Source organism: Dama dama, chromosome 22 (assembly GCF_033118175.1).
Source record: "Dama dama isolate Ldn47 chromosome 22, ASM3311817v1, whole genome shotgun sequence".
NCBI classification, from domain to species: Eukaryota; Metazoa; Chordata; class Mammalia; order Artiodactyla; family Cervidae; genus Dama; species Dama dama.
In genome coordinates this window covers 40,283,861-40,299,534 of record NC_083702.1, presented here as the reverse complement: position 1 = coordinate 40,299,534, position 15,674 = coordinate 40,283,861, and the positions used below count along the sequence as shown (strand labels likewise).

The window sequence follows — 15,674 nt, the reverse complement described above, 5'->3', positions numbered from 1 at the left end:
CAATAATTGAAGTTTGAAAAATATTACTATATTTGTAAGTTCCATCCTTTCAGAAGCATACACTAATGTGAAATAATTTTTGGACTATCTGTCATAAACCAAATAAGTACTCGAGACAACCTGGGCCACATTTTAAAAATCCTCTTTAAAAAGAAGAAAATAGAAGTTTATGTTTAAGAGTCCAATTTGCCATCAAAGTCCAGAAATGATTATGAATCTTATTCTGCTTTACTTATTATGATTTAAGGACCATAACTTCCAAAATCATTTTAGATAAAATACAAAAATTCTAAACTAAAACTGTTTTTATGTGAAATAAGTCTGTAATAAATTTGAAAACGTCCATTGATTTATTATTTACAAGCAGTCTGTCAGAGTTCATTACATATCCTGCACTGTTTTAGGCACTAGGGTACAAAAAAGAATGTAACAGAAAATTCTCGCCCTTAGGGAGCTGACATTTTAGTGACAGGTGTCAGGTTTTTTCTCCTTTGTAGGTATTTAGCATATAGTTTTTACAAACAGTTACACATAGGATGCTACAGAACCTGAAGAAAATGAAGAAGCATTAGTTGAAGACTTCAAAAGTGTGTTTGTCTTGTTTGTACTAGGAACTGACTGTCGCATTAAATTAGCATTTCAGAAGAAGCTGTTTAAATCCATATTGTTGACACTACAGTGAAAGCAGTGGAACTAGTCAGCAGATGATTAAGTTTTATGGTTGATGTCCACACTTTTGTATCCTGGAACCAATATCAAGTTTCTGGGAAAAACATCCTTGCTCTCTCCCCATGTCCCTCTATCATTAAGTCTAGGTCTCAGCTTGTTGGTGTTAAATGTGTTCTGGGAATAAAGATGTATCTCAATCATTCTTTCTGCATTTTTCACTTATCAATCTGAGAAGATTTACTTCAGCTTTTCCAGGTTTTTTCCTCTTCTGAGGCAAGAAGCATTTAGATTGTTTATTATATATTCCACAAGGGAAAGTCTGCATTTAACTGGCTACTTTTTCAATTCCCAAGACCATCAGTTAGTAGAATCAATATTATTTCTGGGTGAGTGGAACAACCTTTACTAGCAGTTGGAGGTGGCATGTACATTTCTAGCTAGATTACTGACTTCCCACTAACTAGTCTATTAGGAAAGCGACACTGTTCCCACGGAAATTAACCACCATTCAATTCAGGCTTGAAATCTTAAGGCTGAAGTGGAGAAAAAAAATGGATTGTCATGGGTTATGTCACTGTTTGAGGAGGGCAGACAGGAGTTAGTGAATTGGTAGTGTTAAAATGGGACTTTACTAAATGACTCATTAAAACTTCAAGAAAGACGAACCTCTACTGGCCCCAGAAGATTAAAACAGAAAAAAGACTCAAAAACCTGTTTTCAAACAGAATTTAGCAACTGTGGGAAACATATAAATTCAGTCTGGATGCTTGCAAGACCACCTGCCCTATCACTCAGGCCAGAAACCGGGCACAGGTATGAGAATTTTGCAAAAACTGCTTTCAAAACTATTTTCTAACGCGAGACGGTGTGCCTGAAGAGCTTCGAGGTGGAAACCACTTCACGCAGTCTAGTATTCTCCCTGGCTTGCTAACCTCTCCGCCTTTCCCATTCCGCCACTCCCACTTGGCCGCCGCCTGCAGGCAGAGGGCGTTTGTTTACGTGACGTCAGCCGTAGTAAGCAGCCCCCGCCCCCGTTTCCCTCTGGCCGCCGCGTTTCCCGCGCCACGGCGCTTCTCCCCTTAAAAGGACAATAGAGGCCTCGGGAGCGCGCTCGGCCGCCGGGCCTTTTCCCCTCCCAGCCCTTACGCGCGCGCGCCCGTATGCAAATAAGTTCGATTCAGGAGAATTTTGTACCGGGAGCCGCGCGTGCGCAGAAGGAAAACGGAATCTACACCTTCCCCGCCAGCGGTAGCAACTGCAGAACTGCAGGAGACAATCTTTCTAGACAAGGCTGTTGAGGAGGAGGGAGCGATTGAAGGGGGGTTGACTTAGCGTGCACTGCGCCCCTCGGTATCGTTACTGCGCGTGAAACGGCTGCTTTTGGAAGGTGAGTAACTCGAACCACTACCGTGGTGCAAAACTGTCTCACGAGGTTTTGATTTCAGAGTGGTTTCTTTTCTCTTTTCACCTCACCTCACTGCCTCCCCCAGTCCTTCCACAGACACACGCACACATTTATACACACAGGAAGTTTTGTCTTGGAGATGGCATTTCGAGGAGCCTGTTTTCGTGATCTTCAGACCCCAGATTCTTTTGTATCTGCATGATTTAGTGTGCCCTTTTTAATTGGGGAGGGTATTTGAGGAAAAGCGAAAGTCTTGGGGTGGGGGAAGTGAACGGAGCCTGGAAAGGGGTGAGGAGTCGCCGGAGTTGAGGGATCCACGTTGAAGGTGACAATGACTTTTCGCAGCCGCAGTGTTCGCTGGCCAAAGGGAGCCCGGTGGCTTAAAGGCCCCAGAGAAAAGGACTTGCTGGCGATTGCAGAGGGGCCCCGGGTCTGTGCACCCGCGTGGGCGCGCGCCCGGGAGTGGCCGGGCGCCGTTGTTGGCCCTCGTGGTTTAGTTTCTTGCGGCCCCTCGCGCGTGTTGTCATGAGGGTGGACAATGAACGCCCCTTGCTCGGAAACTAAGTTGCCGCCTACTTGCGAGCTGGAAGGCTGAGGGGGTTTAAATCGGCCTTTCGGGTCGGTGCCGGCGTGGCCATAGTGCACGCGGGTGGCGTTGTCCGCCCAACTCCGGAGGGATGCGGATGCGACAATGAGCAACACGCGGCCGCTCGGAAGCGGCCCCGGCTCGCAAACGCCTCTCCCCCGGCCGCGCCCAGACAGCGCGGGCGTCCGGGGTGTCGGTGGAGCCTTAAGTTTGGTTCGCAAATTTATTCACCTGTAGCGTATAAAGTGGGCGCCGCGAAGCTCTCTAGGGCGACGGTGCGCGGCTTAAGATGGCCAGTCGGAGCCGAGTTGACTCCGGGATGGAGGCAGCGGCGTTGTCTGCGCCAGAGGAGTGCGGGAACTCTGGAGGGCACTGCTTTTTGTGCGGAGCGTGACAGACCACGTGCTAGGGCTGCGACCCGGGTTTGGTCCGGGGTCCGACTGAGCGTCCGGCTTGCGGTCAGCGGGGAGATGCGGACGCTGTCGGGGCCGGCCGGCCGGCAGGACAATGTGACTTGCTGATGATGGCGTCTTGCCAGTTTAAAAAGCAGAGTGAAAGTCGCCAACTCTCGGCCGGTGCGGGGCGGGGGATCCGGGCGTTTCTCATCAAGGACATTGCAAAACTTTGATTAAATGGGCCTACTGCTTGGGGAGGACGGCGGGACCGGCTCCGGACTCCCGGGGCGCAGGGTCCGGACCCTTCCCCTGGGCGATCGTCAAGTGTCTCCCCCTGGGAAACAGTCCCACGCCCCTGATGCTGCACGTAGGCAGCGCCCGGCTGGACAGAAAACAAAGAGCTGCATGTGCCGGTGCGGGCCCGGTCGGCGCTGGAGGCGGCCGCCTGGCAGGCCGGGCCCTCCTAAGTTCGGGCGAGTTTCGGGAGGGGCTTTTGTCCCTCGGCCCCTCGCGGGGAAACTTTGGCGACGCTACTTGTGCGCGGTGCGGTGCCGGAGCGCGGGGGGGAGGCGGCGTGCTTCCTCGCGGTGGGCGACCGAGGGGCAGCAGTCGGGGCTTGGCGCTGGAGCCGGGGCGCCGGGTGCCGCGACGGCCGAGGGCCCGGGAGAGAGCGGCCGCGAGGGCTCGGCCCGCTCTCCGGGGCCGGAGCCTGCGTCTGGGAGGTCTGTGGATCCGCCTTTGAAGTCGAACTGTTGCCATGTTTGAATTACGTCAGGGCAAAGCCATGAGGAGGAACAAGCCCCGGCAGCACGGCGTGCGGGAGGCGCGGCCTGCGGGAGGCGCCGGGCCGACCGGGTGGGCGGGCGCGGGGCCCGTTGTTCCGGCGCAGGTGAGGGAGGCGGCGGAGAGGGACGCGCTTCCCTCCCGCCGCCACCCCCTCCCCTGCGGGCAGCTCTCCACTGGAACTTTCCTCCCGACCCCAGCTGCTGTATTTACCCACGGGTCCGCTGGGGAGCGGTTCTGTTTGCTGCCTGGGTGTCTCGGCCGTCGCCGCGTGCCCGGGGGGCGGGGGGGGGGGGTGAAGCGCAGCCTGGGGCCACCGCGGAGGACTGGGGCGGGACGGGGAGGCATTTTACTGCTTTCGGGGAAACCGGCGAGCACCCCTTCCCCCCGGCCGAGCCGCGGCCCGCACGTTCAGGGGACCCAGCCCCGACGACACCCAAAAAGCAACCGCAGGGAACTTCGGGGCTCCCGTTGTCCTACAAAGGGAAGTGAGGACTGTGGGCGAACCGTGCGTGCAGCTCTGGTCTTTGTGTGTTTACGTGTGGGAGGGGGCCGGCTGTGGCCAGGGCTGTTTTGGTTGGGGAGGTGCTACTTGGGGTGGTCGGGCGGTGCAGAGTTTGTTCTGCTAACTCTGACCCCTACTAGATTTCTTTGTTTTTATTTTCTCGCTCTAATCTTCGATTACTCCAGGCACCCGGAAGACCAAGAATTACTGTTTAGCCAAACATGAACCCAGTGCTAGACAGTTTCTCCCCATCCGTCCTTCCCCCACCCCCGCACTCCTCACTCACATTATCCTAAGGAAGCTTAAGAAAAGTCCCCCCCACCCCACCCACCGCGCCTTCCTCCTAATAATTAAAAAAAAAAAAAAAAAAAAAGAATTTGACCTTGTCATTAAAAGTACTTAAAGCACCTGTTTTTTTAACTGGAGTTTCTCACTCTTGAAGAGCGTTTTCATAATTTGTTACAAAACCGAACGCGTTTATTAGTTGCTCAATCTAAATAAACTTCTGGGACTTTGTTTCTGGTGGGCCATGGCATTTAAAGTATTTACGTAATGGTTTGGGAAAGGGGGAATCTTTTGGCCTAAAGGTATGCTCAGCTCAGTTCCTGCATTATCTTTGGACGACCTTGAAGAAGCTAGCACGTAGGAGTTAGGCCTTTCTAGGAGATTTTCTGTGGGGGCTGGGGTGGGGGGGCGCTACTCGGGGGGATGACACAAGGTAATGGCTAGCTGTCCCTGCTAGCTCTTCCTAGTTCTGTGAACTGGGATTGACCTGCTGGTTACCCCTCTTAGATTTTCTTTTCAAGCTAACTTTTTTTTTTTTTGGTATGTGGCCCCAGGCATAGCTCAGAAATTATGCTGGTTTGACACATGGATGCTTCTTTGGTATTTGGGGTTTGCTTGCAGTCTAGACATCCGATAAGCAGCACCGTGTCTGTTGTTTCTTTCCTTATTTCTCCTGTATTTTGATCATGTTTAAGGGTTAGAATCTAAAAGTGGCCTTTACTGAAAAATAAAAATATCCTTTGAGGGCCACGCCCACACATACCAGAATATCCATACAAATTGAAACCAGTTTTGTGCTTTATTGTTTTGCTATTCAATATACTATTTTCCCCCAAGTTTTGGTTGACCAAATGACAAATACCTAAAGGCTGCCAATATTAGTACATTTCTGAAATGAATAGAAAGATCTTGTCAAGAGAATGAGAAGCTTCAGATTTAATAACCTTACAGCTTTCCTTTGGGGAGTTATTTCTCTGGGTCAGGTATTTATTAATAAAATGCATATGAGGAGCTTTGCCAATACACTGAGATTCTTTGTTTTCTTAATTAGTATTTTGTAGCCAAGTTACAGCTAGATTTCAGTATTCTGAGAGATTTCAAATGTATCTAGAGTTTAAGGCTTTTGTTTTGAATATCAGATGATATGTGCAGCAGAGATTTGGTTTATCAAGGTAAATGAGTTGAGAGTGGGAAGGACACAGACAAGGTCTCTGCTGCCTTCCCTTTTTGCATTACTTTTGCAAGAGATTGGAGATAAAAAGTTCTATACATAGTATATCCTAGAATCTTGGGTGGGTCTTAACGGCTGCTATTGCACAGTACTATTCTGTATATCTGGAACCTGAATGATCAGTTTTTTCTCCAGAGTTGGCAGTCAGACCCTGGGAAAACCTGGCTCATAAGCTCACAGTCAGGCAGATTTATGTCACAGAAGCACTTTGAGAATGATTTTCCATGTAAAATAAGTTTTTCACTGGGAAAAACTTAAGCTAATTTGAAATGTAGACCAATGTCATAAGCTGTTGCAAGGACAAATTAATTTACTATGTGCTAGGCACATAGTAGGTTGCTTTAAAAGTATTACATTTTCTTTTTTTCCCCTAAGCAGTGCTAGGCATATAATTGGCTAAGAAGGAGGGGAGTATATTTGTTGAGGCACTAGGTTAGTGTTCAGAAGTCTATGGGGTTGAAATGCTTGGTTTCCAAAGACTTGATCATCTTAAGCAAGTTACTTTGTAGTCAGATTTTGTTATCTGCAAAATAGGAATAATCATACCTGGTTCTCAGGGATGTAAATTAAGTAAATCATGTGCTTGGTAATACAACCTGTTGTCCTCACAACTTTGAAAAGTAGACATTTTGCAGGAGACAAAACAGGTTTGGATCAGTTTCCTTGCTGGAATGCATAATTTAGTAAATGAGAAGTGGAAAGAATAATTGTTTTTGGCCCCATCCCCCACCTTCAGAAACTGTTTCTGGGAAGACACTGCCTTAAACTCCTGGTTGCCAATCTAATTCTGATTCACCAGGTAACATCAAAAAGTCCGGTAGAAATCAAGAAAATACCATTTTCTTTCTGATTTGTCCACAAGAGTGTCCTGTTATAAATTGAAAATATTTTGTTATCTTTTGGTTCTCCAGTTTCTCTTTTTCAGTTTCTCTTTAATTGAATCTGCAACTGAGTGGTTTTCTGTATTATGGAAATGCAGCTAATCCAAAAGAAGGGAGTTTTATTTTCAAGGGAGAGTTTTCTTTTTGTACTAGAAATATAGAAGTCACAGACACATTTGCTATTACATATTCAAGTACAAAATTTCAATTTAACTAAAACAATTTTTTCTAGCTTCATATTTAGTTGTTTGCACCTACTATAAGTTTGATTTGGCTTAATGTTATTTTAATTTGTTTGATGTTAATGTATGCTGAGTTTAAATAGCTCTCGTTTTGAGATTCATTTCTACACACATTGTTCTCCTAATCCTCCCTTCCTCTACACATTGCTTGCTTGAAATCAGCAAGAAATATTTTTTCTACCAATTATTATGAAAATATTGACTGGTCTGCTATTAGTCTTTTCTGATTAAAGTCATTCATTTGGTTTACATTTCTTGGAAATCTTTAAAGCTCACTTTTTTTGGGGGTGCAAAAGTCTAGAAACTAAATATTAAAAATGACATTTTTAAAAACATTTATTGTGGACACCATTCCTGTTTCATGCCCTTAAAAACACTGTTCAAGTCCATTTTGTCTACCCCACACTTCTTAGCAAGTTCCACCCAGTTCTGTATATGATGTACAGTCAGCACCTGGTTGTAATATAAGACTTATTAATAGTTTCTGTCCTGTAACAGTTTATCATTGAGTAGAGGGAGCAATCCTCTGGAGGAAGGCATGGCAACCCACTCCAGTTTTCTTGCCTGGAGAATCTCCATGGGCAGAGGAGCCTGGTGGGCTACAGTCCAAGGGGTTGCAGAATCAGACACCACTGAGTGACTAAGCACACAGGGAACAGTACCTTAAACAAGTACATGAAATCCAGTGTGTTTGTTTTGTAAAAAGATGTAATTCTCAAATAATTTCTTAGGTTAAGAGGATGAAGGAGAAACCATTTGGACAGAAATAGAAGACTTAAGTATTGATGTGGTTAGTTATTAAGGTTGATTTGACACTCCTGGAATATCAGAATTCTGTGTTGGGAGTAGCTGGTAGACAGGACTAGATCCTGAAAAGCTTTGAATTTTCTTGCCAAGGAGTTTGGATATTATCCTGATATCCAGGTGTTGGTACCTTGGAAGGAATATTAATATTTGAACTTTAGGACAATACCACCTATTTGAAGGGTGCAGCCTTATAAGTCAGTTATGAGGCTCTGACAGAAGTTCAAACACGTAATGAGGAACAAACAGGCAATGGGAATGGAAGGAATATGAACCAGAGAAGTGAAAGAAGAAACAGATTCTCTAAGGACTTCATCATGGAGATGGTAGAGATCTTGCAGAAGATGAGAAAGGAGCACCTGGTTGACTTTCAGATTTTTTATGTGATTATGTGGATTAAAGTCAGGTTAGGTGAACACAAAAAGAATGTGTTTGAAAGAGAAGACTATATAATCAGGAGGGCATTTAAAGGTTAGGACTGCCAGTCCTTGTATTTATTGGTGCTTCAGAGAACTTTAGGAACTTTACTGAGATTTGGGTTAGACCAGGTATGTGCTTTCTTGACATTTTTGTCAAGTTTGAAAATGGAGAACAACCTTCATGGAAAGGAATATGGTTGTTTCGTAAACTTAAAATCTCTGGAAATTTTAAGTTCCTCCTTCCCCACAAACTTGTTCTTAAAACCTTCTGAAATCAGGATTCTACCCTCATTTTAGTTAGTTGGGTGTGTCTTGGGACAGATAAGAGCTTATATTTCTATAATGTGCAAGTCATAAATTCAAGGAAATAAATGGTATATATACACTGATGTTTTCATATTCTTGCTCCACAGCATCCCTGGAAAATAGAAGTAAGATTTTACCCTAATATTACAGAGGACAAATAAAATTTGAGGTGACTTCCTATTTACTTGTAAAGACAAAAGCAGAAATGTAGACTCCACCTTGACTTCATCACACTCAAAATAGTCATATTTCTTAACTAATAATCATCCTTTAAAAGCAAATAAGTACTATTCCCGAAACCTTTAACTTTCTCATTCACTGGAATTGCTTTTAATCTAGTGTTGGAATACCCAGGTTTGTTTTGTTTTGTTTTTACAGTATCAAAATGGGAAGACCTAGTATTTCTTTTTACACTGTCTAAAATGCAGAGACCTGGATTTGTGATTTTTATTTTTAACCTGTGCTATGTCAGCTGAAGACTTAATTTCTGAGTTTGACCCCTTGCCTGTCAGAGGAGTTCTAGGGTCTTCTACTGAGCGTGGATTCCATAGGCAGCACTGGGTAAATATTTTATCATATAATTTCTCAGCCTGGGTACATGTTTGGAGAAGCTATTGGCAGACAAGTGGGCGTCCACCACGTCTTTCAGTTTTTCTCCAGGCAAGTTTAAATTTTTAAATTTCACTTTAAAAAGTGAATTAATAAATTCAGAAACGTTGGTATTGGGATGTGGGTAGGTACCTACTAGAAGCAGGTAAAAGGAAATGGTAGTGTTTGATTGCCCCATGGTTTTCCTTAAGCACTACTGAAATGTATCTTTTTGTAGGGGAATACCGCAACCAAGTGGCCTAGCAGTGGGAGAACACAAAACAATCCTATTTGACCCTTTGTGAAGTGTTGCTACAGTTACACTGTTAGTGTTTACTGGATCCTGTACTTACATGTGATTAAAGATAGCATACCGTTGACTAAAATGGTGTCGAAGGTGGCATTACCAGTTTCAGGCACTTGAGGTGGCACTTCACTTTGGATCATAAGTGCTTTTTCGCATTTATTTCTCTTCCTTTCCCATAATCATGCCGTTTAAAGTGCAGCTCTAAAAAAATGCCTCTCCTTCACTTCAGACTTGTCTCTGGTTGCTGGGTTCCTTTCGTCTTTATTCACTGCTGCTTCCTTCAAACTTTACACATCTTTTGCTTGTCTCGTTTCTGCAGTTTCCTTCCCATTCTGTTCTGTCTGTTCTGATTTTACTATTCTGTATGCTCCCTTGTGGAGTATATTTCCTAATGGGTATCTCTTCATCTATATGTCTTTGAGGAAGTTTATTTAAGTTCTTTGGGCTTTTTCAGATTCCTCTTTAAGTCAAGTCAAGATATGTGGTGATGACTGAAGTTTTGGGGTGTGGTGTTCTTGATTAAAAAAAAAAACAGTATAGAAGGGAGTAAAGTGAAAGTAAACCTCCCTCATTCTTAGCACCCCTCAGAGACAATTGCTAGTTATTGGTTCTTAAAAGTCTGTTTTAAAAAGCCAGTTTGTGTATTCAAGATCTCATTGAAAACATACTATATAACAAGATAATCTTGGGAAAAAAGTTCCCTCCCTGCACATGTTGTAGACCTACTGCCTTTTAAGGGCTGAAAGGGTATCCTGTAATATGAAGACACCATACTTTAACCAGTCTGAGAATCCATGGACATTTACATTGTGGCGCAGTGGTAAAGAATCTGCCTGACAGTGCAGGAGATACAGGAGATGTGGGGTCGATCCCTGGGTCAGGCAGATTCCCTGGAGGAGGAAATGGCAACTCACTCTAGTATTTTTTCCCAGAAAATTCCATGGACAGAGAAGACTGGCAATCCAAGGGGTCACAAAGAGTCCCGGACACAATGCCTGAGCATGCATGCACGCACACTATCTTACGTGTGCGTTTTTAAAAAAGAAGTCTAGGTCATTTGGTTTTTTTAGAAAAAATGATTAGAAGCTGTAGGCTTTGGTCTCTTGAAAACAAAGAACAATTTAGAAACATTTTAATTTGAGAGATTGCACCCCTGATTTGTGCATCAGAATTTCACTTCTCAAGATGGTATGGACAAGTTACAAAGTTAACTATAAAAGCTGATTTATCATCATCTTTGGCATATTTACTTCTGTTTTCTTCTACCTAGTCTATCCAGTGCATTTTGCGTTTTGAAAAAAGATTTTTTTAAACATTTGTTTATTTTGTTTCTTGGATGTGTTGAGTCTTCCTTGCTGTACTGGAACCTTCTCTAGTTGCAGCAAGCTGGGGCTGCTCTCTAGTTGTGGTGTGCGGGCTTCTCATCGCAGTGGCCTCTCTCGTTGTGGAGCATGGACTCTAGGTAGGGCATGCGGCCTCAGCAGTTGGGCACAGGGCATGTGGAATCTTCCTGGACGAGGGATGGAACCCATGTCCTCTGCATTGGCAGGCGAACACTGGACCACGAGGGAAGCCCCTGAAAGGTATTTTTGAATATAAGAAAAACAACTGCCCAGAAGGAGTCTAGAAAATGGAATTGGGAAAGTTATTATTACATTGGAGGAACTATTGGTGTCCTTCAAAGCTTACCAACTAAGGTGAACCTAATAGATGTTACTTGCATACATCATAATAAGAACCTTCTCCATTTTCCTAAGTGTTAATTAAAATCACACCCTTATAAGATTTGAAAGATAAGAAAATACTCTGCAGAATTAAGATCTTCACCTCACTGTCTCCTAATTGCATGTTAAAAAGGGTACTAAAAGCTTGAAAATTTGCATTTTTCATGATTCTTCATACTGTTTCATAGTTGATACCAAATCAAGTATTTGGTATTACTAAAAATTATAAGAGATCATCTTTAAGCTTGGAACTATCAGAAAACTTAAACAGCCTTTTACTATTGATTGTGAAGATTACTGCCCCATCATATTATATTTTGCTCAGTAAACTTACATTATGTGTGCTGTATTAAGTGTACTAAGACATCATCCGCTCTTTGGCTTCATAGTCTCATTAAATGAGATTAGAATTGGCTCCTTTGCGTCTTGGTAAATAGTGGTTACTTCACGCTTTCCTTGCTTCAACAGAAAGGATGCATTCCCCATCCTTTCATTAAGCTGATCATTGAATTTTTATGAAATTTACAGTTTTAAAATAGATGAAACCCCAATAAGCCAATCAAAACAAATGTTCAGAATTGATTGTTGCATTTTAAAAATTCGCATTGCTGTCTCTGTATGCTATTTGTTCATGTAATTACAGTTCTTTCTCTTATGGCTTTTGCTGACTTAGCTATTAGCTTTAATCTTTGAGATTGAATTAAATTGGACAGAACAGTAATTTCAGCATGGTTGGTTTGTCTTTAACTGTTATAATATTTTTAAAAAATTGTGGCTTTTTGGCTGACAGTAGGTAAAGAAATGTCAGTGAAAGTGCTTTATCTAACATGAAGTACTGTACAAAGGACAGTTTTTTAAGAAAGTTTAATCCACACATTTGAGTACATATTACATGGTTGATAATATTCTAGGTGCTGAGGTTACAAAGATGAATAAAGTCAAGAGAATTCCAAACCCAATCTTTTTAGAAACAAGCTTATTGTAATAATTTATGTATCATAAAATTCACTCTCAAAGTATACAATTCAGTAGCTTTTAGTATATTTAGAGTTTTGCAACCATTGCTACTGTCTATTTTTAGCAGGCAAATGAGTTTTTAAATCAGCATTTTAAGCTTTTTTTTCTTTTTGCCTTTATTTCAAAGGTAAATTTTCTTCTGCTTCTGCAAATACATGCTTAAGGGTGATATTATATGGACTCTCCTCTCATCTATAACTATTCATCAGTTAGGAAGCAGATGGCATTGGCTTCCTTCTATTAAAACACTGCTGAGTGATGTGACATCTGTAAGAATACATGCAAAAATCACTAATAATTTGAACAAATAGGTTGTTCTGGAGGGATCATTTAATACTGCACAAATGTGAGCTTAGGAAAGAAATACTCTTTTTTTTAAAACTGAAGTTGATTGTTTTATTATGTTACTTATTATTTTTATTATGTTAATTTCAGGTATACAAAACAACATAGTGATTCAATATTTTTATAGGGAAGAAGTATTCTAAAGACCACTTAGTTTGTTGAGATAACAGAAATCCCAAGTTTAAAATCAAATTGTGCCATGCTCACTCACCACCTGCTCAAATATATAAAGTAACTTGGTTTCAGAGCCATTTTGTGTCTTAGTTTTTTCCCAGAGATTAGATAAGGTTTTTAATTTTTTAAAACATTAGTGGGTCTGTAGGTTTTGTGAAAATACTTTCAGTTAATCTCTGGCCTCCCCAAAGCTCAAAATGGTTAAACACCAATCACTGCTTAAGTGGGTTGCTTGTAAACAAAGCCCAGAATGAAACCCCTGTGTCTTTACTGCAGATTCCCAGGTGCCTCTCAAGTGCAGGAATAAGCTCAGAAAAGGTTTAATAGGTTTATTAAGTAGTCATCCATTAAAAGGCTCATGTGCTACTTGTGTGTTGCATCAGGACGGGTGCCTGCCTCCTTACTGCACTTAGCACTGAAAGAGGGTGAACCCTAGAATTTAGACTCCCCAGTCAGCTCTTTAGGCAGAAGAATTTTGTTAGGAAAAGCAAGGTTGCAGAGCTACATAAAAGATATCAGTCAGAAGACATCAGGCTATTAGATTTTCTCTGATGTGTAAGAAGAACATTTCTCAGGCTGAAGAGTGGATTGTTTCACTTACTATTGGGTCAGTTTTGTGGTGATTCCTACCACCAACAAAAATTGATTCACAATCGCTGATGATGGAAAGGAAAGTAATATTTAGCTATAGCCTTAATATTCCTTAGCAGCTTGCCAGCATGATAACTGGCACAAATTATGACTTCTTGGTCAAATCCAGCCTCAGTGAAGGTAGTATTTAGTTCATATCTTGGAGATGACCTGAATTTTTATAGTTTTGATAGTATGTTTATTATTTGTGGAAGGAAGGGGATTGTGAGGGTAGAAATAGTCTGTCCTGTAATGGGATTTGGCCTGTGTATTAATGGAATGAACTGACCTTTCTTGCTGTACTTCCTCTGTCCTTGCTGAGAAGGGAGAAGGGAGGTTGAATTTTCCTAGAGTTATTGATGAAGCTGGCCCACTGTAAGAGGAACTGTGGACTTTTGACCTTGGTGATAATGGAAGGTATTAGGGGAATTTGGAGAGGCCACAGGTTGGTATAAGGACTAGAAAGAGTTGTGTTACATTTTTGCCTCAAAATATTGTTACATTTAATATACAAATTAAAGCAGTAGTTTCTACTTTCTCAGTACTTTTAAAGTTTGTATAAACCTATGTAGTTTGACATTGTTTTTTCCAAAGCAGTGCATGGCCATTTTCTTCAGGAGGCAATTTTCTTTTCATTTATCATGTGAAGTTTTGTTAGACTGAAAAAAAAAATCTACCTCATTTCACAGGTCTATGCCTTTTCCTATTATATATCGAGCACCTTCCTCATTTTTTTTCCTTTCAAAAAGTCTCACTTAATGAAAACAATTAAATCAACTAGAAATATTATGTTCTTCTTTGTTTTAACAATTCTTAAACTAACTTTTAGTTTAGACTTAATTAGTGAAATGCATCAGTGGCCTTCTGATCCATCACATCTTTCTTTTACTTGCCTCTCAAAAACATCAAAGAACACTAGTCCCTGTTTAAAAGGAAAACTTAAGTGTTTGGCTAATTATTTGCTGATGAATTATTTTCTTAAAAGCAAATTTTAAATCCTTTGTATTTCAGAATCCCTTCGTCTCAAACACACACACGCACACACACAGAGTCTGACTATTTGGTTATTTTTCTGAATCACTTTCATAAATACTCACTCTGGTATGGCTAACCAGAATTGTTGTGGAATGAGGTTAGGGAAGAGGTCATTCAAAGACAAACACCAAGGCTTTTGTTTTACTCATATATTTGACTGCATTTCTAAAAGAACTTTTAAAAGGATGGCATTCCTTTTAAAATGTGGTTATAACTCCTGAAACTGTGGGTACAAATCTAGTTAATATTAATAATTTTCTCTCATGCTTTATGTGATGTTTGTGTGTGCACATGTGTGTGCGCACTCACACACATGCACACGCCCTGCTCTGGATTTGTCCTTTGGGGTTTAGTTTCTGTTCATTACATTTACATCACCTCTTAGTCCAGATGTTTTGTGAAGTTGGTCCTTGGTTTGGATATTCTAAATTATTTATAAGGTATGTGTTTACTACCAGCTGCCTTTTTGTTGCAACCAGCCCTAGAGTTCTTCCTTCCTTCCTTGATGGATGTTGAGGGTTTTTTTGATCATGGAAATCACAGTTTATCTCACTCTACATTTTTGAGCATCTGCCTCCCACTATTACAGCTCTCAGGCACAGCACCTCATTGAAAAACTTCAAAAACCTCTGTAACGACTGAGGGGCAGACCACTGGTCAGGCAACATGAGCTCACTCTTAATCTGTCTTAATGATTTATGAAATTAGCATTCTTAAACTATAACCCTGGTTTTTTGTATATTTTACATCCTCTTTTCCGTAGTTTCAATTCAAGGATAACTTGCCTGCTTAGAACTCCCCGTTTATCACAGAGAAATCCCCTCTGATTTCCCACAGGGCGAAGTAGTGTGGGTTGATGCATATTGAGCTACTTCTGTGCTTAGTATCAAATTGTAGTCCTGTGGTAAATGCTCAGAACTTTCCAAGAGGGGAATCACAGTAATGCAAACATGCAGAGTAAAAAGACGTACCTTTAATTTTAGGATGTGTCCTCCACTAGGTATGATTCCGGCGTTTCATAGGATAGTGGAGAGAATTTGTTGTGTTCTCTACTTTGTTGTCAGACAGTCACTCAGTTGCATTTGACTCTTTGCAACCCCATGGACTGCAGTACGCTAGGCTTCCCTGTCCTCCTCTACTTAGAATCTTGAATTTTAGAAAACGCCTGCTTCCTGCAGTTTTAGAGTGAGTTTTTGCCAGGAGAGTAGAAGGAGGTAGGAGAAGCCTTGTTATATATGTAAACTATTCTGTTTGTTTTAGACACTGGGCATGCTCGTGTGCCAAGAATTGAGGTGGATCCAGGAGGTCTTCACCAGAGCCCTGCTGTCTGGCTTGGTCGTGTA

The 15,674-nt window shown here is 42.1% G+C and overlaps 1 protein-coding gene across 3 annotated transcripts in view; it reads left to right on the top strand.

Annotated features, from left to right (window-relative positions):
• Positions 1 to 1,837: 1,837 nt before the first annotated feature.
• Positions 1,838 to 15,674, top strand: part of SINHCAF (SIN3-HDAC complex associated factor) — a 28,616-nt gene continuing 14,779 nt past the window's right edge. The window contains exon 1 of one of the 3 annotated variants that reach the window (XM_061125225.1): positions 1,838 to 2,056. Coding sequence is in view for 1 of the 3 variants with exons in the window: in XM_061125224.1 (XP_060981207.1) it covers positions 3,414 to 3,528 (115 nt within the window). In the remaining 2 variants the exon portion in view is untranslated. Of the gene's footprint in view, positions 2,057 to 2,876; positions 3,529 to 11,902; positions 15,672 to 15,674 lie in introns of those variants that run through there. The other 2 variants (XM_061125224.1, XM_061125226.1) reach the window with 2 other exon arrangements.